Source organism: Oncorhynchus tshawytscha, linkage group LG15, assembly GCF_018296145.1.
Source record: "Oncorhynchus tshawytscha isolate Ot180627B linkage group LG15, Otsh_v2.0, whole genome shotgun sequence".
In the NCBI taxonomy this organism is placed as follows: Eukaryota; Metazoa; Chordata; class Actinopteri; order Salmoniformes; family Salmonidae; genus Oncorhynchus; species Oncorhynchus tshawytscha.
The window spans coordinates 14,831,916-14,854,711 of record NC_056443.1 but is presented as its reverse complement, the minus strand read 5'-3'; the positions used below and the strand labels follow the sequence as shown (position 1 = coordinate 14,854,711).

General features: G+C 42.1%; 1 protein-coding gene across 1 annotated transcript in view; it reads right to left on the bottom strand.

Annotated features, from left to right (window-relative positions):
• Positions 1-1,414: 1,414 nt before the first annotated feature.
• Positions 1,415-22,796, bottom strand: part of sepsecs (Sep (O-phosphoserine) tRNA:Sec (selenocysteine) tRNA synthase) — a 36,761-nt gene continuing 15,379 nt past the window's right edge. The window contains exons 10-12 of the mRNA XM_024373256.1: positions 6,683-6,776; positions 5,795-5,885; positions 1,415-2,417 (exon numbers count right to left, since the gene is read on the bottom strand). Coding sequence (XP_024229024.1) covers positions 2,174-2,417; positions 5,795-5,885; positions 6,683-6,776 — 429 coding nt within the window. The 3' untranslated portion in view covers positions 1,415-2,173. The remainder of the gene's footprint in view (positions 2,418-5,794; positions 5,886-6,682; positions 6,777-22,796) is intronic.

Genomic DNA, 22,796 nt, shown 5'->3' with positions numbered 1-22,796 from the left:
CCACATGAGGAAGGAGGATGTCAGTAGATAGGCCTCTTGAGTGTCCTAAGTTTTCACAACTGTGACCTTAATTGCCTACCGTCTGTAAGCTGTTTGTCTTAACGACTGTTCCAGTCATTGTTTATGATTCATTGAACAAGCATGGGAAACAGTGTTTAAACCCTTTACAATGAAGATCTGTGAAGTAATTTGGATTTTTACGAATTTTCTTTGAAAGACATGGTCCTAAAAAAGGGACGTTTCTTTTTTTGCTGAGTTTATATGTACAAAAGTGAAGTGGTAGGCCACACAAGTTCACAGAACGGGACCGCCGAGTGCTGAAGTGTGTAGTGCATAAAAAACGTCTGTCCTCAGTTGCAACACTCACTACCGAGTTCCAAACTGCCTCTGGAAGCAACATCAGCACAATAACTGTTTGTCTGGTTTTCAAAGCCGAGCAGCCGTACACAAGCCTAAAATCACCATACACAATGCCAAGCGTCAGCTGGAGTGGTGTAAAGCTCTGGAGCAGTGGAAACGCCTTCTCTGGAGTGATGAATCACGCTTCTCCGTCTGGCAGTCCGACTGATGAATCTGGGTTTGGCCAGGAGAACGCTAGCTGCCCCAATGCAAGTGCCAAATGTAAAGTTTGGTGGAGGAGGAATAATTGTCTGGGGCTGTTTTTCATGGTTTGGGCTAGGTCTCTTAGTTCCAGTGAAGGGAAATCTTAATGCTACACCATACAATGACATTCTAGATGATTCTGTGCTTCCAACTTTGTGGCAATAGTTTGGGGAAGGCCTGTTTCAGCATGACAATGCCCCCGTGTACAAAGCAAAGTCCATACATTAATGGTTTGTCGAGATCAGTTTGGAAGAACTTGACTGGCCTGCACAAAGCCTTGACCTCAACCCCATAAAACACCTATGGGATGAATTGGAATGCCGACTGCGAGCCAGGCCTAATCACTCAACATCAGTGCCCGACCTCACTAATGCTCTTGTGGCTGAATGGAAGCAAGTCCCTTCAGCAATGTCCCAACATATAGTGGAAAGTCTTCCCAGAAAAGTGGAGGCTGTTATAGCAGAAAAGGGGGACCAACTCCATATGAATGCCCATGATTTTGGAATGAGATGTTCGACATACTTTTGGTTATTTAGTGTAAGTATTCACACCCGATTCGATATGTTAGAATAACTTTTGGCAGCAATTACAGCTGAGTCTTTCTGGGTAAGTATTTAGGCTTGTCCTAACAAAGGGGTTAAACTTATTGGCTCAACCCTTTCATTTTTTATTACATTTGTAAACATGTCTAAAAACATAATTCCACTTTGACATTATGGGGTATTGTGTGTAGACTAGTGACAAAAAAATGTACATCCATTTGAAATTCATGCTGTAAACAAGAACATGTGGAAAAGTCAAGGGGCGTGAATACTTTCACAAGGTACTTTATATAGACCACACCATTGCCTCAATGTCATTATGATCAGTGGAGTCTTCAATGAATGCAACCAATTCATACAGACATTGGATAACTTATCAGTGTAAATCTGTACAAGCAAATAGCATTAGTCACACAGAACTTGTTTTCCACAGTGCCGCTGGAATGCAGTATTGTCATGTGTTAATGATGGTGACATTTTATAAGACCTATACTTCCATGGACCAACAATCTTTATTTCAGGTGTAAGCTCATATATCATACACCACAAGTGTCACATTTATTTGCTCCTGAACTTACTTAGATATGCCACAGCAAGAGGTGTGAAGACCTATGCAATTTTTCATTATTATATTTTTTAAATATTTTTATTTTATTTAACCAGGCAAGTCAGTTAAGACCAAATTCTTATTTTCAATGACGGCCTAGGAACAGTGGGTTAACTGCCTGTTCAGGGGCAGAACGACATATTTGTACCTTGTCAGCTCGGGGGTTTGAACTTGCAACCTTACGGTTACTAGTCCAACGCTCTAACCACTAGGCTACCCTGCCACCCCGCCACAATTAATACATCTTTGTTTTTTAAAAATAATTTGAGAAGATTTCTGTAATTGTAATCCTTTTTAAGATTCACATTTCAGGCAGCAAAATATGACAAATGTGAAAGCAAGGGGTTTGAAGATTTTCACTAGGCATAAAATGTTACTATCTGAAAAAGTACATGAGCACTTTTTCCCTACATATTTTTATTCACTCTCCAGCATGGTCCTCCTGGCCTGTGAGAGGTATTGGTGAACCACTTCTTGCACTGCTTTCCTTCCTGAGGCTCTTCAGGCACTTGTCCAGTCTTTTGATGCAGAGTGTCACGTCATCCCGTGTGATGCCAACAGCCGAGGCGGCATTGAGATAGGGGTGTGGGTACGCCTCTGAGTGGGACATGAAGCCAGAGAACATGTGACCGCTCACCATCTGTTTGTTACCAAGGGCAACCACCCTGAAAACAGACATTACCATTACTACACCTTCTGCATGCAGAAATTGTCTTGAAACAAGCAAGTTTAAAAATATGCTTGGAAGAAACGCCCACAAAAGAGAAAGGGATAGCAAATTAATCCCATACTACAAAATTGCTTCCTATTTGAACGAACAGGCAAAGCTAAATTAATATCTGAAAAGGGGAAGATGTTATTTCAGCTGTACTAGGCTATACAATTATTGTATGACAGATTCATTTCTTTGAAACATTGAAAATGAATGTGTTCACCTCCAGGAAAATAGGGGGTAACCCTGTGGTAATAGGAGAAGGTGCTTTGACACTTGCTTGGAAGAAAAAAAATATCACTGCTGAAAGACCAAATTAATAATTTATGAGGATGTTTAAAAATATGTCAACCTTTCTTTTGTCTTCCTTGCTTCATCACAAACTATTAGGTGGGACCAGAAGAAAAAAGAAAATGCATAAAATGTGCTCAATTGAATGTACTCTTCATAAACTCAACCTCATTCCTCCTTATCCAGGAACTGTATTCTGAACACATACAGTTGAAGTCGGAAGTACATACACTTACATTGGAGTCATTTAAACGAGTTTTTCAACCACTCCACAAATTTCTTGTTAACAAACTATAGTTTTCGTAAGTCGGTTAAAACATCTACTTTGTGCATGACACAAGTAATTTTTCCAACAATTGTTTAGACAGACAGATTATTTCATTCTATCACAATTCCAGAGGGTCAGAAGTTTACATACACTAAGTTGACTGTGCCTTTAAACAGCCTTTAAAATTATGTCATGGCTTTAGAAGCTTCTGATAATCTAATTGACATAATTTGAGTCAATTGGAGGTGTACCTGTTGATGTATTTCAAGGCCTACCTTCAAACGCATTGCCTCTTTGCTTGACATCATGGGAAAATCAAAAGAAATCAGCCAAGACCTCAGAAAAATAATTGTAGACCTCCACAAGTCTAGTTCATCCTTGGGAGCAATTTACAAACGCTTGAAGGTACCACGTTCATATGAACAAACAATAGTACGCAAGTATAAACACCACACATACGTCATACCACTCAGGAAAGAGACGCATTCTGTCTCCTAGAGATGAACGTACTTTGGTGTAAAAAGTGTAAATCAATCCCAGAACAACAGCAAAGGGCCTTGTGAAGATGCTGGAGGAAACAGGTACAACAGTATCTATATCCACAGTCAAACGAGTCCAAAATCGACATAACCTAAAAGGCCACTCAGCAAGGAAGAAACCACTGCTCCAAAACCACCATAAAAAAAAAAGCCAGACTACGGTTTGCAACTGCACATGGGGAAAAAGATTGTACTTTTTGGAGAAATGTCCTCTGGTCTGATGAAACAAAAATAAAACTATTTTGCCATAATGACCATTGTTATGTTTGGAGGAAAAAGGGGGAGGCTTGCAAGCCGAAGACCACCATCCCAACCGTGAAGCACGAGGGTGGCAGCATCATGTTGTGGGGGTGCTTTGCTGCAGGAGGGTCTGGTGCACTTCACAAAATAGATGGGATCATGAGGAAGGAAAATTATGTGGATATATTGAAGCAACATCTCAAGACATCAGTCAGGAAGTTAAAGCTTGGTCGCAAATGGGTCTTTCAAGCATACTTCCAAAGTTGTGGAAGGGAATTTTTACTCGGATTAAATGTATTTGGCTAAGGTGTATGTAAACTTCCGACATCAACTGTATCAATCAGGATTTAGACAGGGACATAATACCATCTCAGCTGCTTTCTTTGTTGATAATGTTATTGAATACTCTTTAGATACAAATTTTAAAAAAGAAAATTGTACTGTGGATTTTACTGCGTAGATTGTCCTCTAGTGGACTTGATCGAAATGCATGTGCATGGTCAATAACTACCTTACGGATATATCTTAATGTATAGTTGCTGCCATTTACTTTATGTTTGTATTCTTATATTTCATTATATCTTATTGTTGTTGCATTGTCGAGAAGGAACTTGCATGTATACCATGCACATTCCAAATGACTAATAACATTTGAAACTTCACTATTCCTAGAGGACACAAAAGGTGTTCCTCAGGGGTCCATTTTAGGGACAGTTCTGTTCACGTTTTATATTACCGTTATTGGTTCCTTAATGAAGAACTGTAAGCAACACTTTTATGCCGATGACACGGTGCTTCACTCTTCTGCCCCCACTGTAAACCAGGACATATTTTAAAAAGCTCTCCTGCAGAAACTACCATACTAACTCACATCGCTCATACAGAAGAAATACCTCACTCGCGCACATGAATGGCAAATTGTTTTGTTTTTTAAACCTTTTGTCCCTACTGACCTAGGTAAAACGGCTTTTAGTTTTACATGCCCATAACTGGAATGTATTCAAAAAGACCCTAAAATCAGACTCCCAAGTGTTTTTTGGTCACTTCAAGACATTATTAAGAGACAGGTTGAGGATTGTATTTTCTTTATTAATTTACAAAATTAATGTTTTGTCTTGGTGTTGTCTTGGTTTATTTGAAATCTTGCTTATTTGTAGGTGACCAAATACTTATTTTCCACCATAATTTGCAAATAAATTCATTAAAAATCCTATAATGTGATTTTCTGGATTTTTTTTCTCATTTTGTCTGTCATAGTTTAAGTGTACCTATGATGAAAATTACAGGACTCTCTCATCTTTTTAAGTTGGAGAACTTGCACAATTGGTGGCTGACTAAATACTTTTTTGCCCCACTGTAAGTACTTCGGTATTTGAATTTACGATAAACTCTCTTTTAAAACACACATTGAAAAACTGACAAAAAAAGCAGAAAATTAAGATTGGTTTCTGTTATAGAAATAAATCCTGCCTCACTTTGGAAAGTATAAGGAAGATTGTTCAAGCGATGCTTCTCCCAGTACTTGATATAATCTACATGCATGCGGCAGCCTCTGTTTAAAAGACTTTAGACTATCACTCAGCACTGCGTTTTATCACTCGGGACAATTTTCTTACATATAAATGCATTTTGTATAGTTCTGTTGGCTGGTAGTCTCTGACTACCAGAAGGGCCCAGCACTGGCTACTTTTTGTATACAATGAGGTTCTTCAGAGACTCCCCCCACTACCTCAACTCACATATTAAATTGTCCCGCTGGTCTCCACTGAGCTGGGAAAAAAATATTTTTGTTTGGCGCAGCGGTCTAAGGCACTGCATGTCAGTGCTAGAGGCGTCACTACAGACCCTAGTTCGATTCCAGGCTGTATCACAACCGGCCGTGATTGGGAGTCCCATAGGACGGCACACAATTGGCCCCAGCGTCACCCCGGTTAGGGTTTGGCCGGGGTAGGACATCATTGTAAATAAGAATTTGCCTAGTTAAATAATTACCTGGCCCCAGACACCTGCCTGGTGAACAGCATGGAGCCCAGTTGAGTCACAGATTTGCCGCTCTGTGTCTGGAGGCCATCCAGAGACATGGCTACATGAAAACATGCACAGACAAAAGGTCAACACAACATTGGAATTCACATCTTTTACTTTGTCATAAGTCACAATTTTACAGACATAGAAGCAATATTCACCCAGCATGTGACGAGCAAAAAAGTGCTGTGACATGCATACGCTAGCTTGTTTGAACTTTACTGGGGTTAAAGCTTTAGATTAGTTGCAAGTTTACAAGGACTGACTATGGAGAGAAAATAACTACTAATACACGTTTTGAAAGATATTACCTTCCACTCTACACACTAATTTGTAATGTAGAATGAAATTTGCATTTGGGTCAATCAAGCATGTTTAGATTTCGGACGTAGACAGCATTCGTAGAAACTTTCACAACACACAAATTTTGCTCCAACATTCTCATAGGATGCCCCAAACTAAGAATATCGCACGAACATGAAATTTCAGGCGAATATTGTGTAATGTGAAAGCAACTTTTCTCCGATTTAAGAATTGCAATACTTCAGATCCAGTAATTTAGGGCTAATCTAGAGATCTCTGGATGAATCTCTGGGCTAATTTCTTATCTCTGGATTATCCCTAAATTACTGGATCTGAGGTATTGCAATTCTTAAGTGTGACAAGGGTTGTGTAAGAGGCATCTATCTTAACCACTGCTATGGAGTTGTGTGCGCTGTATCTTCCCTAGTTATAGGGTTGTGTGAGGGTGCATCTTACCCAGTGATATGGTGCGCCGTATCTTACCCAGTGATATGGGGATGTTTGAGGGTGCATCTTACCCAGTGATATGGGGTTGTGTGCGCTGTATCTTACCCAGTGATATGGGGTTGTGTGGGGTGTGCAGCAGTCTCTCCCCATGAGCCGCAGCAAGCCTTTTCAGCTCCTGTGCCAGGTAGGTGTACATCTCCTTCAGGCCATGCAAACAGAGATAGATATAAATAGCATTACGCTGCCACTCTCTCCCTCAGCCTTATAAACAGAGGGCTGTTTATTACTTATCTATCAGTTTTCCTCCACGTAGACCAGTGTTTCTCAACCTCTGGTCTGTGACCGGCACCGGTCCCTGGGATGATGCTGACCAGTCCCTCAGATGGTTACCAGACTGATTTAGTCAGTTCTCAAGTGCTAGTTTTCACTCCTTTTAACTCCCGTTCCCAAACTGTACTAGCATTATAACAATACATTTATTTTATATAGTGCTTTTCATTACAAACAGAATCTAAGACACTTAAAAATAAATACACTAATATAATTTTGGGGATCTATGTACCCTGATTAAGACAGTTTAGCTGTCAAACATTGTTGAATAGATTAATGCATCGGATCTACTAGTGTGCAGCTTTTCCTTTCTTTATAATGCACGTTTAGTCTTGCCTGGTCTGACATTAAAGACAAAATCCAGATATTTCTTTTTACTTTTCCCATTGAAAAACAATATCCCAAGTATACAGTGCCTTCGGAAAGTATTCTGACCCCTTGACTTATTCCACATTTTGTTACGTTATTTTGTCCCTACTGCCTCTGATCTGGCGGACTCACTAAACACATATGCTTCGTTTGCAAATTATGTCTTCGTGTTGGAGTGTTGCCCTAGCTATCCGTAAATTAACAAAAACAAACAAATTGTGCAGTTCGGTTAATATAAGCAAGTTGAAATAATTTATAATTTTACTTTTAAAAGTATATTTTCCCAATTGCATTTACTTTTGATACTAAAGTATATTTAAAAGCAAATACTTTTAGACTTTTACTCAAGTAGTATTTTACTGGGTGAGTTTCTTTTCTATTAAGGTATCATTTCCTCAAGTATGACAATTGGGTACTTTTTCCACCACTGGTAGTGGCCAGACGGAAGCCTCTCCACAGTAAAAGGCTTAAGAGTTTGTCAAAAGGACTCTGACAATGAGAAACAAAATTGAACTCTTTGGACTGAATAGTGGTGGCAGAATCATGCTGTGGGGATGTTTTTCAGCAGCAGGGACTGAGAGACTAGTCAGGATCGAGGGAAAGATGAACGGAGAGATCCTTGATGAAAACCTGCTCCAGAGAGCTCAGGACCTCACAACAGAACTGCGACCCTAAGCACACAGCCTAGACAACGCAGGAGTGGATTTGGGACAAGTGGGTGAATGTCCTTGAGTGGCCCAGCCAAAGCCCGGACGCTAACCCGATCGAACATCTCTGGGGAGACCTGAAAATTGCTGTGCAGTGACGCTCCCCATCCAATCTGACAGAGATTGAGAGGATCTGCAGAAAAGAATGGGAGAAACTTCCCAAATACAGGTGTGCCAGGCTTGTAGCGTCATACCCAAGAAGACTCGAGGCTGTAAACGCTACCAAAGGTGCTTCAACAAATTACTGAGTAAAGGGTCTGAATACTTATGTAAATGTAATATATCAGTTTATTTTTAATACATTTGCAAAAATGTGTCATTATGTTGTAATTGTGTATAGATTGATGAGAGAAAAAACAATTTAATCTATTTTAGAAAAAGGCTGTAACATAACAAAATGTGGAAAAAGTCAAGCGTTCTGAATACCTTCCGAATGCACTGTATAAGGTCCCACAGTTGACTATGTATGTCAGAGCAAAAAACAAGCCATGAGGTTGAAAGAATTGTCTGTAGAGCTCAGAGACAAAATTAAGAACACCATCAATCTTATACTTTTGAACTATTTGGTCTTTAACCTTGCAACATCATTGGAACATCATTCCACCTGCCAATCAACATGGTCTCTCAAAGTTTGGTTGTGGCTGGCTAATCCCTTGTTGTAGGCTAGTATGGCAAGCAAGCGATTGTGAGAATGCATTTCATATAATGGAAAAGTTCATGCCTACTTACATGTTTGCATCAATTGCCCGATTCCTTGAAAGTAGTGTAATGATTATATATTGCATTTGCATACGTGATGAATGATGATCGCTGGCAATTAACTGCAGTGCTGGATTTTTAACACATATCATGGAATACCTGTGTGTACGTCTATAAGGACAAATGGCATGGAATTATATGATATGGATGGTTGAAACAACAGAAAGGTAGGGTGATGTATTTTTATCTGAAAAGTGGGTGAAATTTGGAAGTATACATTTCTCTAGCACATCAAAGTTATGTTTGTTGTGTTGAGATTCACGCCCGGTAAAAACCCTAGTCTATTGCGCAATCTATTCACAAATTCTAACTAAATACACCAGCGACACCATTTAGGAGATACAGATTGTGAGCATAGTGTTTCTGATCAGTTTGACAATTGTCTTCTAATGTATGTGCCTGGCTAAAATGTAATTTCTTGCACACATTTTGTGCTTGGTTTTCAGATCAATTTAGCCTATTGAAAGAGTGAAATTAAAAAACAACAAGGTCAAATAGATCTAACTTATGATGCGTGTATTTGATAGATTTATTCAATGTATTTTTGCTGTTATGAAAATAACTAATGTTAAACCCATGTAGTCAGGTAATCCCACTCGCTTCAGATCACATGCCTCACTAGGCTACATGAAATGAACGAGAGCGTGTCTCATGCACTAAATGATGCCAGGTAAAAATGTAAGGATTCTGTGCCTTTCACCGCTGGGAGAGGACTGCAGATGTTTTATTATGTATGTATGAACCATACATTGACACTTGAGTCCAAAATAGGGTGTAAATAACAAGGTTGTTTGCAATCCTCTGGAACGCCTCTAAAAGGTTAAGAGCTGGTAAAAACAACAACATTTAAACAAGGCAGAGAATAGCAGATATCCAAGATTTGAACTTGACAGTAGTAAATGTGGTGGTCATCCAGGATGTTGAATTTCTATTTTCTTGATAAAAAAAAAATAGAGATGTAGCAAATAGTATGAAATTCATTTGTGAGAATGTTTTATCCCTGTTTGAGTTGAAAGTCTACTCTTTTGCTTAGGATTATGTGTTCGCCATGCATCAATGAGGTTGTAATCAGAGAGTATATGCTGGAGAGCCTTGGTTGCGTGTGGAATGCAGTTGGTCTTATTAGATTTGTCTCGCATGTCCAAAATGACATTCATATCTTTCCCAATAACCAGATGAAATTCAGTTAATTCTAACAATATGCTGTTCAGACAATCAAAATTATATGAATTCGGAGTGTACACACTAATAAAAGGTCATTTTCTTTACATTATGGATACATTTAAGGAATGTGACTCTGCCTTCTTGGTCTTTGCCTTAACCCAAGATGGTGATTGAGTTTCTTAAGTATAATTATGATTACACCTTTAGTTTGGTTTGGGGCTGATGAAAAAGCAGCCAGTTTCTACAAGTTTCTATGTGCGTCCTTATGGAGCAGGTGTGTTTCTTGGAGCATTACTATATCAATAATGGTTTCTTGCTAGGATATGAAGACAGCTGGAGCGTTTATTAGGAACATTTTGGCCTTTCAAATTCAAAGAGAATAGCATTAGCATTGTTTTTCATAAAGGACCGTTATATTAATTATATAATTGTTATCTTTAGCGTTGATAAGCCCATGGATGTGTAACAAAAAGCAGGGCCCACAGGGAAACATACCCATTTTTTAAAAACCTTTATTTAACTAGGCAAGTCAGTTAAGAACAAATTCTTAAATTTAAGTTAAATTAAAATTATTCCATTGGTTGTTCCCCACCCAGAAGACCCCTCCCTGTAATGGAGTCTCTTAGCAGGTATTACAAAATGAACTAAAACAAAACAGCAAAAAATGTCAGATCTTTACAGTTTAGTTAGCAGACCTGGATAAGTCGGGGTGGGTAATGTAAATACCCACCCCGACTTATCGAAAAAGTAAATATAACAACAGTTATGCAAGCCCAACCAGTCAAATAGGATACTGTAGATGTAGGCGCACAATAGGCCCAGCATCGTCCGGGTTAGGGGAGGGTTTGGTTGTGGTAGGCCGTCATTGTAAAATAAGAATTTGTTCTTAACTGAATTACCTAGTTAAATAAAGGTTAAATAAATATAAAAAAGGAGCAATAGCTCTTAATCCATTGTAATTTACTGTAAGCAATATGGTTTATATGACAAAGATACATTTGTCATATATTGTCATTTTTATTAAGCATTTAACACAAGAACCGTCAATAACTTAATTTCAATCAAAATCTTGAACCCACCTACCTGTCCCTGACTCTTCCTAAATCTGTATTTTACACTCTAGCAGTGCTTTGAGACAAATATCATAGAACACAAAAACGTTGAACATTTCATCCTCAAAGCGGCATGAAGTTGGACCCCCTGCCCCTCCCCCCATTCATGCCAATGTCATTTGGTTGTGTTTATGTAGGTCTTAGGTAACAGAATGTTAAATCTAAATATTTGAAAGAACATGACATTTTCTTTACTTTGTTACTGTAGGACATACAGCATGTAAAAAGGTTGGATACCTTCGTGACAACTATGAAACAAAAAGCATGTGCGTTGGAACACAGTAAGTGTATTTTTGACAAATAAAATACCCAAACCACCAAGACACACGGTCATTAAGATGCACGGTCAATTAAGAAAATATCAGTATCCTAAACATGGAAAGCCAAGTGAACAAACAGATCACCAACCATATCGAATCCCACAGTACCTTCCCCGATATGCAATCTGGTTTCCAAGCTGGTAACGGGTGCACCTCAGCCACGTCAAGGTCATAAACGATATCATAACCGCCATCGATAAAACACAGCACTGTGCAGTACTGTGCAGCCGTCTTCATCGACCTGGCCAGGGCTTTCGACTCTGTCAATCACCGTATTTATATTGGCAGACTCAACCGCCTTGGATTCTCGAATGACTGCCTTGCCTGGTTCACTAACAACTTCTCTGATAGAGTTCAGTGTGTAAAATCAGAGGGCCTGTTGTCCGGACCTCTGGCAGTCTCTGGGGGTGCCACAGGGTTCAATTCTCGGGCCGACTCTTTTGACTACATAGATCAATGTTGTTGCTCTTGCTGCTGGTGATTCTCTGATCTACCTCTACGCAGACAACACCATTCTGTACACTTCTGGCCCTTCTTTGGACACTGTTAACAAACCTCCAAACAAAGCTTCAATGCCATACAAAACTCCTTCCGTGGCCTCCAACTGCTCTTAAATGCAAGTAAGACTAAATGCGTGCTCTTCAACCGATCGCTGCCCGCACCCGCCCGGCCGACTAGCATCACTACTCTGGACGGTTCTGACTTCCTTCACTCATGCTACCAAACATACTCTCGTAAAACTGACTATCCTACCGATCCTTGACGTTGGCGATGTCATCTACAAAATAGCATCCAACACACTACTCAGCAAATTGGATGTAGTCTATCACAGTGCCATCCGTTTCTCACCAAAGGCCCATATACTACCCACCACTGCGACCTGTATGCTCTCGTTGGCTGGCCCTTGCTTCATATTCGTCGCCAAATCCACTGGCTCCAGGTCATCGAAATGTCTTTGCTAGGTATAGCTCCGCCTTATCTCCCGTCTTCCCTTACAGTTCTTTGCTGCCAATGACTGGAACGAATTGCAAAAATCACTGAAGCTGGAGACATATCTCCCTCACTAACTTTAACCTCAAAGCTAGGGGGCAGAATTTTCACTTTTGGATAAATAGCGTGCCCAATTTCAACTTCCTGCTACTCATGCCAAGAATATAAGATATGCATATTATTCATAGATTTGGATAGAAAACACTCTGAAGTTTCTAAAACTGTTTGAATCATGTCTGTGAGTATAACAGAACTTATGTAGCAGGCAAAACCCTGAGGACTAACTGTTTCTGTTCACTATATATATTTAATAGGAACCTATTTTCAGTTCCTACCGCTTCCACACGATGTCGCCAGTCTTTGGAATATGGTTGAGGTTATTCCTTTGTGCTATGAAGCAGTAGGCCAACTCTGAACTGGGGACACTTTTATGAGTTGCACAAGACGTAAAAAGCAGTGCTGGTTTCTTTTTGTTCCTGTATTGAATACAGATTGCCACGTCTACAATTTGATCGATTATTAATGTTTAAAAATACCTAATGTTGTATTACAAAAATAGTTTGAAATATTTTAGCAAAGTTTATAGGCAACTTTTGAAATATTTTGTTGTGACGTTGGGTTTTTGTAAGCTGTTTTTTTTCTGGATCAAACATGCTTTATAAATTGACATTTTTGATATACACTGCTCAAAAAAATAAAGGGAACACTTAATCAACACAATGCAACTCCAAGTCAATCACACTTCTGTGAAATCAAACTGTCCACTTAGGAAGTAACACTGATTGACAATACATTGTGCATGCTCTTGTGCAAATGGAATAGACAACAGGTGGAAATTATAGGCAATTAGCAAGACACCCCCAATAAAGGAGTGGTTCTACAGGTGGTGACCACAGACCACTTCTCAGTTCCTATACTTCCTGGCGGATGTTTTGGTCACTTTTGAATGCTGGCGGTGCTTTCACTCTAGTGGTAGCATGAGACGGAGTCTACAACCCACACAAGTGGCTCAGGTAGTGCAGCTCATCCAGGATGGCACATCAATGCGAGCTGTGGCAAGAAGGTTTGCTGTGTCTGTCAGCGTAATGTCCAGAGCATGGAGGCGCTACCAGGAGACAGGCCAGTACATCAGGAGACGTGGAGGAGGCCGTAGGAGGGCAACAACCCAGCAGCAGGACCGCTACCTCCGCCTTTGTGCAAGGAGGAGCACTGCCAGAGCCCTGCAAAATGACCTCCAGCAGGCCAAAAATGTGCATGTGTCTGCTCAAACGGTCAGAAACAGACTACATGAGGGTGGTATGAGGGCCCGACGTCCACACGTGGGGGTTGTGCTTACAGCCCAACCCCGTGCAGGATGTTTGGCATTTGCCAGAGAACACCAAGATTGGCAAATTCGCCACTGGCGCCCTGTGCTCTTCACAGATGAAAGCAGGTTCACATTGAGCACATGTGACAGATGTGACAGAGTCTGGAGACGCCGTGGAGAACGTTCTGCTGCCTGCAACATCCTCCAGCATGACCGGTTTGGCGGTGGGTCAGTCATGGTGTGGGGTGGCATTTCTTTGGGGGGGCCGCACAGCCCTCCATGTGCTCACCAGAGGTAGCCTGACTGCCATTAGGTACCGAGATGAGATCCTCAGACCCCTTGTGAGACCATATGCTGGTGCGGTTGGCCCTGGGTTCCTCCTAATGCAAGACAATGCTAGACCTCATGTGGATGGAGTGTGGCAGCAGTTCCTGCAAGTGGAAGGCATTGATGCTATGGACTGGCCCGCCCGTTCCCCAGACCTGAATCCAATTGAGCACATCTGGGACATCATGTCTCGCTCCATCCACAGACTGTCTAGGAATTGGCAGATGCTTTAGTCCAGGTCTGGGAGGAGATCCCTCAGGAGACCATCCGCCACCTCATCAGGAGCATGCCCAGGCGTTGTAGGGAGGTCATACAGGCACGTGGAGGCAACACACACTACTGAGCCTCATTTGGACTTGTTTTAAGGAAATTACATCAAAGTTGGATCAGCCTGTAGTGTGGTTTTCCACTTTAATTTTGAGTGTGACTCCAAATCCAGTCCTCCATGGGTTGATACATTTGATTTCCATTGATAATTTTTGTGTGATTTTGTTGTCAGCACATTCAACTATGTAAAGAAAAAAGTACTTAATAAGAATATTTCATTCATTCAGATCTAGGATGTGTTATTTTAGTGTTCCCTTTATTTTTTTGATCAGTGAATATGGATGGAACTAATCGAAAAAAAGGACCAATTGTGATGTTTATGGGACATATTGGAGTGCCAACAAAAGAAGCTCGCCATAGGTAATGCATGTTTTATATTTTATTTCAGCGTTTTGTGTAGCGCCTGCTATGCTAGCTCCTTCGTTTACTCCTAGTGCAGATGTTCCAGGCTATCAGATAATAGCTTCTTGTGCTTTCCCCCGAAAAGCATTTTAAAAATCTGACATGTTGGCTGGATTCACAAGGAGTGTAGCTTTAATTGAGTTAATTGAGTATCTTACATGTGTGATTTAATGAAAGTTTAAATTTTATAGCATTTTATTTGATTCTGGCATTTCCCCTGGCAATTGGCAAGTTAAGACGCTAGCGTCTCCCCTATCCATAAGAGGTTTTAAATGTGCAACCAGAGGGGAAAAAATCTACAACACCTTCAATCCACACACAGAGATGCGTACAAAGCTCTCCCTCACCCTCCACTTGGCAAATCCGACCATAATTCTACCCTCCGGATTCCAGCTTACAGCCAAAAATGAAAAGCAGCAAACACCAGTGACTTGGTATATAAAAAAGTGGTCAGACGAAGCAGATGCTAAATTATAGGACTGATTTGCGATGGCATTGTGGAGTACATCACATCAGTCACTGGCTTCATCAATAAGTGCATCGAGGACATTGTCCCCACAGTCACTGTACGTACATACACCAAACAGAAGCCATGGATTACAGGCAACATTCGCACTGAGCTAAATGGTAGAGCTGCCGCTTTCAAGGTGCGGGACTAACCCGGAAGCTTATTAGAAATCCTGATATGCCCTCCGACAAATCATAAACAGGCAAAACGCCAATACAGGACTAAGATTGAATCGTACTACACAGGCACCGACAATTGTTGAATGTGGCAGAGCCTGCAAACTATTACAGACTACAAAGGGAAGCACAGCCGCAAGCTACCCAGTGACACAAGCCTACCAGACGAGCTAAATCACTGCTATGCTCGCTTCTGTGTTTTTCTGTGGCTGTGTTTTTCTGTGACTAGGTACTGGCAGGCAAAATCCAGAGAAAAAAATTCAACCAGGAAGTGAGAAATCTGAGGGTTGTTGTTTTTCAAGTCATTTGCCTATCAAATATACAGTGTCTATGGGGTCAAATTGCACTTCCTAAGGCTTCCACTAGATGTCAACAGTCTTTAGAACCTTGTTTGAGGCTTCTACTGTGAAGGAGGGGGGAATGAGAGCTGAATGAGTCAGGGGTCTGCCAGAGTGGCATGAGCTGATCACGCGTGCTCACGTGAGAGTTAGCTGCGTCCCATTGCATTTCTACAGACAAAGGAATTCTCCGGTTGAAACATTATTGAAGATTCATGATAAAAACATCCTAAAGATGGATTCTATACTTCGTTTGACATGTTTCTACGGACTGTAACATTACTTTGCGCATGAACTTTCGCCTGGACTTGCCCGCACCTCGTGAGTTTGGATCGTGTTATTTGGACATAAATGATGAACTTTATCGAACAAAACAAACATTTATTGTGGAACTGGGATTCCTGGGATGTATTCTGATGAAGATCATCAAAGGTAAGTGAATATTTATAATGCTATTTCTGACTTCTGTTGACTTCACAACATGGTGGGTATCTGCATGGCTTGTTTTTGTGTTGAGCGCCATACTCAGATTATTGCATGGTTTGCTTTTTTCGTAAAGTTTTTTGAAATCTGATACAGTGGTTGCATTAAGGAGAAGTGGCTCTAAAATTCCATGCATAACACCTGTATCTTTTAGCAATGTTTATTATGAGTATTTCTGTAAATTGATGTGGCTCTCTGCAAAATCACCGGATGTTTTGGAACTACTGAACATAATGTGCCAATGTAAACTGAGATTTTTGGATTTAAATATGAACTTTATCGTACAAAACATACATGTATTGTGTAACATGAAGTCCTATGAGTGTCATCTGATGAAGATCATCAAAGGTTAGTGATGCATTTTCTCTATTTCTCTCTTTGGCTGGAAAAATGGCTGTGTTTTTCTGTGACTAGGTACTGACCTAACATAATCGTTTGGTGTGCTTTCACCGTAAAGCCTTTTTGAAATCGGTGCCCTGCAATTTCACTGGCTGTTGGCAAGGTGGTAAGCTACCGTCCCACATATCCCAGAGAGGTCAACATTCACAAGGCCACTGGGCCAGACGGATTACCAGGACGTGTGCTCCAGGCATGTGATGACCAACTGGCAGATGTCTTCACTGACATTTTCAATCTGTCCCTGATTGAGTCTGTAATACCAACATGCTTCAAGAAGACCACCATAGTCCCTGTGCCCAAGAACACTAAGGTAACCTGCCTAAATGACTACAGACCCGTAGCACTCAAGTCCGTAGCCTTCGAGTGCTTTGAAAGGCTGGTAAATGGCTCACATTAACACCATTATCCCAGAAACCCTAGGCCTACTCCAATTTGCATACCGCTCAAACAGATCCACAGATGATGCAATCTCTATTGCACTCTACACTGCCCTTTCCCACCTGGACAAAAGGATCACCTACATGAGGAAAGATATTTGTTGACTACAGCTCGGCGTTCATGCAGAGTCATGCCTGGATGGCCAGGCGCCGACTCCAACACCATCATTAAGTTTGCAGACCACACAACAGTGGTAGGCCTGATCACTGACAATGACGAGACAGCCTATAGGGAGGAGGTCAGAGACCTGGCCGGGTGGTGCCAGAATAACAACCTATCCCTCAACGTAATCAAGACAAAAGGAGATGATTGTGGACTACAGGAAAAAGAGGACTCAGCACGCCCCCATTCTCATCAACGGGGCTGTAGTGGAGCAGGTTGAGAGCTTTAAGTTCCTTGGTGTCCAAACACACCAAGACAGTCGTGAAGAGGGCACAACAAAACCTATTCCCCCTCTGGAGACTGAAAAGATTTGGCATTGGTCCTCAGATCCTCAAAAGGTTCTGCAGCTGCAACAGAAACCATCCTGACTGGTTGAATAACTGTCTGGCATGGCAACTGCACGGCCTCCGACCGCAAGGCACAACAGAGGGTAGTGCGTACGGCCCAGTACATTACTGGGGCTAAGCTGCCTGCCATCCAGGACCTCTATACCAGGTGGTCAGAGGAAGGCCCTAAAAATTGTCCAAGACCCCAGCCACTCCAGTCATAGACTTTTCTCTCTGCTACCACATGGCAATCAGTACCGGAGCACCAAGTCTAGGACCAAAAGGCTTCTCAACAGCTTTTACCCCCAAGCCATAAGACACCAGAACAGGTAATAAAATGGCTACCCGGACTATTTGCACTGTGTCCCGCCAACCCCCTCTTTTACGCTGCTGCTACTCTGTTTATCATCTATTCATAGTCACTTTAACTATACCTACATGTACATATTACCTCAATTAGCCCGACTAACCGGTGCCCCTGCATACTGTTATTTTCACTGTCATTTTACTGTCTTTATTTATTAACTTATTTTTCTATTGTTTACCTAATACCTATTTTTTCCTTAGAAATTGCACTGTTGGTTGGGGTTTGTAAGTACGCATTTCACTGTGAGGTCTACACCTGTTGTATTTGGAGCATGTGACAAATACACTTTGAATTGATGATGTTGTTTGGCAAAACAGGTTCATTAGAAACCTTGGAATCTGCTCTTTTTTATAGGGTATAGCAATCAAAACGTCTCTCCTGCATGGACCTCTGTAGGATGATATGGAAGAAGAGCTTACTTGGAAAGCTCCATTCTTTTCTTTGTCAATGCACACAGCGCTGGTCATCAGTCTCTTCATTCTCAATTTTACAATTGATAATATTGACACCCATCACACGGTTATTAATTTAATTTCGTCTTTAGGCCACATCTATTAAAATACAGTTCCAGTCCAAAGTTTGGACACACCTACTCATTCAAGGGTTTCTCTTTATTTTTACTATTTTCTACATTGTAGAATAATAGTGAAGAAATCAAAACTATGAAATAACACATATGGATTCATGAAGTAACCAAAAAAGTGTTAAACAAAGATTCTTCAAAGTAGCCACCCTTTGCCTTGACAGTTTTGCACACTCTTTACATTCTCTCAACCATTGTCAACTGGAATACTTTTCTAACAGTCTTGAAGGAGTTCCCACATATGCTGAGAACTTATTGGCTATTTTTCCTTCACTCTTCAGTCCTACTCATCCCAAACCATCTCAATTGGGTTCAGGTCGAGTGATTGTGGAGGCCAGGTCATCTGATGCAGCATTCCATCACTCTCCTTCTAGGTCAAATAGCCCTTACACAGCCTGGAGGTGTGTTGGGTCATTGTCCAGTTGAAAAACAAATGATAGTCCCACTAAGATGGGATGGTGTATCGCTGCAGAATGCTGTGGTAGCCATGCTGGTTAAGTGTGCCTTGAATTCTAAATAAATCACAGACAGTGTCACCAGCAAAGCACACCCACACCATCACACCTCCTCCTCCATGCTTCACGGTGGAAACCACACATGCGGAGATCATCCGTTCGCCTACTCTGCATCTCACAAAGACACAGCGGTTGGAACCAAAAACCTCTTATTTGGATTCATCAGACCAAAAGTACAGATTTTCACTGGTCCAATGTCCATTGCTCGTGTTTCTTGGCCCAAGCAAGTCTCTTCTTCTTATTGGTGTCATTTAGTAGTGGTTTCATTGCATCAATTCGACCATGAAGGCCTGATTCACTCAGTCTCCTGTGAACAGTTGATTTTGCCATATGCCTTGACCACAGGAGGCTGGTGGCACCTTAATTGGGGAGACCGGGCTCGTGGTAATGACTGAAGCGGAATAAGTGGCATGGTATTAAATACATAAAACACATGGTTTCCAGGTGATTCATGCCATTCCATTTGCACTGTTCCGGCCATTATTATGAGCCGTTCTCCCTTCAGCAGCCTCCTGTGGCCTTGACCTCTTTCTCCCCTCTCCCTCCAGATGAAATCCTGCGACTAGTGATGTCTGGCTGCCCACTTGACTACATCCCCTCCTCAACTCATCCCTTGATCACTGGCTGTGTCCCTTCTGACTTCAAGTTGGCACCTCCTCAAGAAACCAACTCGACCCCTGACGTCAAAAACTACAGACCGGTATACCTTCTTTATTTTCTTTCCAAAACAATTTAATGTGCTGTCTCTGACCAACTCTCTAGTTATCTCTCTCAGAACGATCTTCTTGACCCTAACTAGTCCCACTTCAAGGCAGATCACTCAACTGAGACTCCTCTCCTCTGTGTCACAGAGGCTCTCCGCACTGCTAAAGCTGACACTCTCTCCTCTGTTCTTATCCTCCTAGCTCTATCAACTGCCTTCGACACCGTGAACCATCAGATCCTGCTCTCCACCCTCTCAGGTTTGGGTGTCTCAGGCTCTGCACACTCCTGGATTGCATTCTACCTGGCAGGTCGTTCCTACCAGGTGGCATGTAGAGGATTTGTGTCTGCACCACTTGCTCTCTCTACTGGGGTCCCCCAGGGCTCGGTTCTAGGCGCTCTCCTCTTTTCTCTTCACACAAAGTCACTCGGCCCTTCATTTCCTCACATGGTCTCTCCTATTATTGCTATGCGGATAACACTTAACTACTTTTCTCCTTCCCCCCTTCTGACACTCAGGTGGCGACACGCATCTCTGTGTGCCTGGCAGACATCTCAGCTTGCCCAGGACCTAACAATCACAGTTGACGACTCCATGGTGTCCCCCTCTGAGAGTGCAAAGAAACTTGGCTTGCCCTGAACAATACCCTGTCGTTCTGTGCAAACATCAAAGCAGTGACTTTTTCCTTCAGGTTCATGCTCTACAACATCCGTAGAGTATGACCTTTCCTCACACAGGAAGCAGCATAGGTCCCAATCCAGGCACTTGTCATTGCCCATCTAAACTACTGCAACGTTGTTGGCTGGGCTCCCCGCTTGTGCCATCAAACCCCTGCAATTTATCTAGAATGCTGCATCCTGCTTGTTGTTCAATCTTCCTAAGTTCTCCCATGTCAACCTACTCCTCTGCACACTCCACTGGCTTCCAGTCAAAGCTTGCATCATCTTCAAGACCCTGATGCTTGCCGACGGAGCAAGGGGAACTGCACACCCTTACCTTCTGGCTATGCTCAAACCCTACATCCCAGCCCAAGCACTCCATTCTGCTACCTCTGGTCTCTTGGCCCTCACACCCCTATTGGAGGGCAGCTCCCACTCAGCCCAGTCAAAGCTCTTCTCTGTCCTGTTACCCCAATGGTGGAAGAAGCTTTCCCCTAAAGTCAGGACCGCGGAGTCCCTGCCCATCTTTCGAAAACATCTGAAACCCTACCTCATTGAAGAGTATCTTAAATAACTCTCACAGTGCATCCAACGCACAGCTCATCACCGTCTAACACCATCCCTACCATGAAGCATAGTGGTGTCAGCAAACTGCCATGGGAATGGTTTTCAGTGGCAGGGACTGGGAGACTGGTAAGGATAGAGGGTACAATGAATGAAGTACAATGAATGGAGCCAAGTACCAGCAAATTCTTGATGAGAACCTGCTTCAGAGTACAAACGACCTTAGACTGGGGGCAAAGATGTGTGTTCCAACAGGACAATGACCCCAAGCATACAGCCAAAGCAATGCTGGAATGGCTTCAGAACAAGAATGTGAAAGTCATTAGTGGCCCAGACAAAAGCCCAGACTTGAAATCCATTGAAAATCTGTGGAAAGTCTTGAAGATTGCTGTTCACTGCTGATCCTCACCTAACTTAACAGTGCTTGAGAAAATATGCAATGAAGAATGGGAGAAAATCCCCAAATTCAGATGTGGAAAGCTGATACAGACATAACTGCTTTGAGTAGTCTTGGGTATTACCGCTAAAAGGTGCTTCTCCAAAGTATTGACTCAGGGGTGTGAATACTTATGTAAATAAGACATGGCTGTATTTAATTTTCAATAAATTTGCAGAAATATAAAAAAACATGTTTTCACTTCGTCATTATGGGGTATATGTGTGTAGATGGGTGAGAAAAAAATAATGTATTAAATCAATTTTGAATTCAGTCAAGGGTTATGAATACCTTCTGAAGGCACTGTACTTCCTCCAAGTTAGCTAACCACTGCAGCTAGCATTGACATAATTAAGTCACTATAGATTAGTTCCTATGAAACAGCTGCCTGTGTTAGCCAATAATGTCAATCTGCAGACTGCTGTTACTACATGCCGCACCCACTGCCATTGAGGCTACTAGCGCCGTCTCTGGCTCACACTCCAAGCACAGTAGGTGGTGGTAATGCACCAACGTTGAATGCCAACTGCCGAAAAACCCCACAGAAGAAGGTGGCTGCTAGCTAGCTACACCGGTGTAGTGCCCTTTGCCTCCGCCAGCTGAGCACTGCTTTCCCACAGTTCTGTTAATGTTACGGCGAGGGAAGTAGCTAGCTATAGCACGATGCGTGGAATTGCGCATGGTGATCTTAGGCTTGTGTGCGTCTCCGCGGCCATAGAAACCCATTTCATGAAGCTCCCGACGAACAGTTCTTGTGCTGACGTTGCTTCCAAAGGCAGTTTTGAACTTGGTAGTGAGTGTTGCAGCCATGGACAGACATTTTTTACGCTCTACGGGGTTCAGCAATCCCATTCTATGAGCTTGTGTGGCCTACCACTTCGTGGCTGCACTTACCACTTCACAATAACAGCACTTACAGTTGTTCCGGGGCAGTTCTACCAGGGCAGAAAGCTCTTTGGTACGGGCCATTCTACTGCCAATGTTTGTCTATGGAGAAGGCATGGCTGTGTGCTCTATTTTATACACCTGTCAGAAACGGGTGTGTCTGAAATAGCCGACTCCACAAATTTGTAGGAGTGTCCACATACTTTTGTAGTATCGCTAGCAGCCTCAATGGCAGTGGGCTCGGCATGTAGTAAGTGACACACGCGCGTACTGGGCGCAGCATGTTGTGGGCATGGCATGTAGTAAACAAGGTCTGCAGATTGACCCTTCTCGTGTCCACTGCTGAGGTAGTGCAGTGTCCTTAGCCAACTATGTTGTGCTCACTATCGAACATGCTAACATTAGCTAGCTAAACATTTGGCTACGGACTGGCGCTGGCAGTATGGGACTATGGCAAGTGAATTAAATTGTTTCTTCATCATCTTGCTAGGTAGTTATCTAGCTGTGGCCATCTGGCTAGTATAAACAAAAGTGTTCTACAAAATAGCAACATTAGCATAGTTA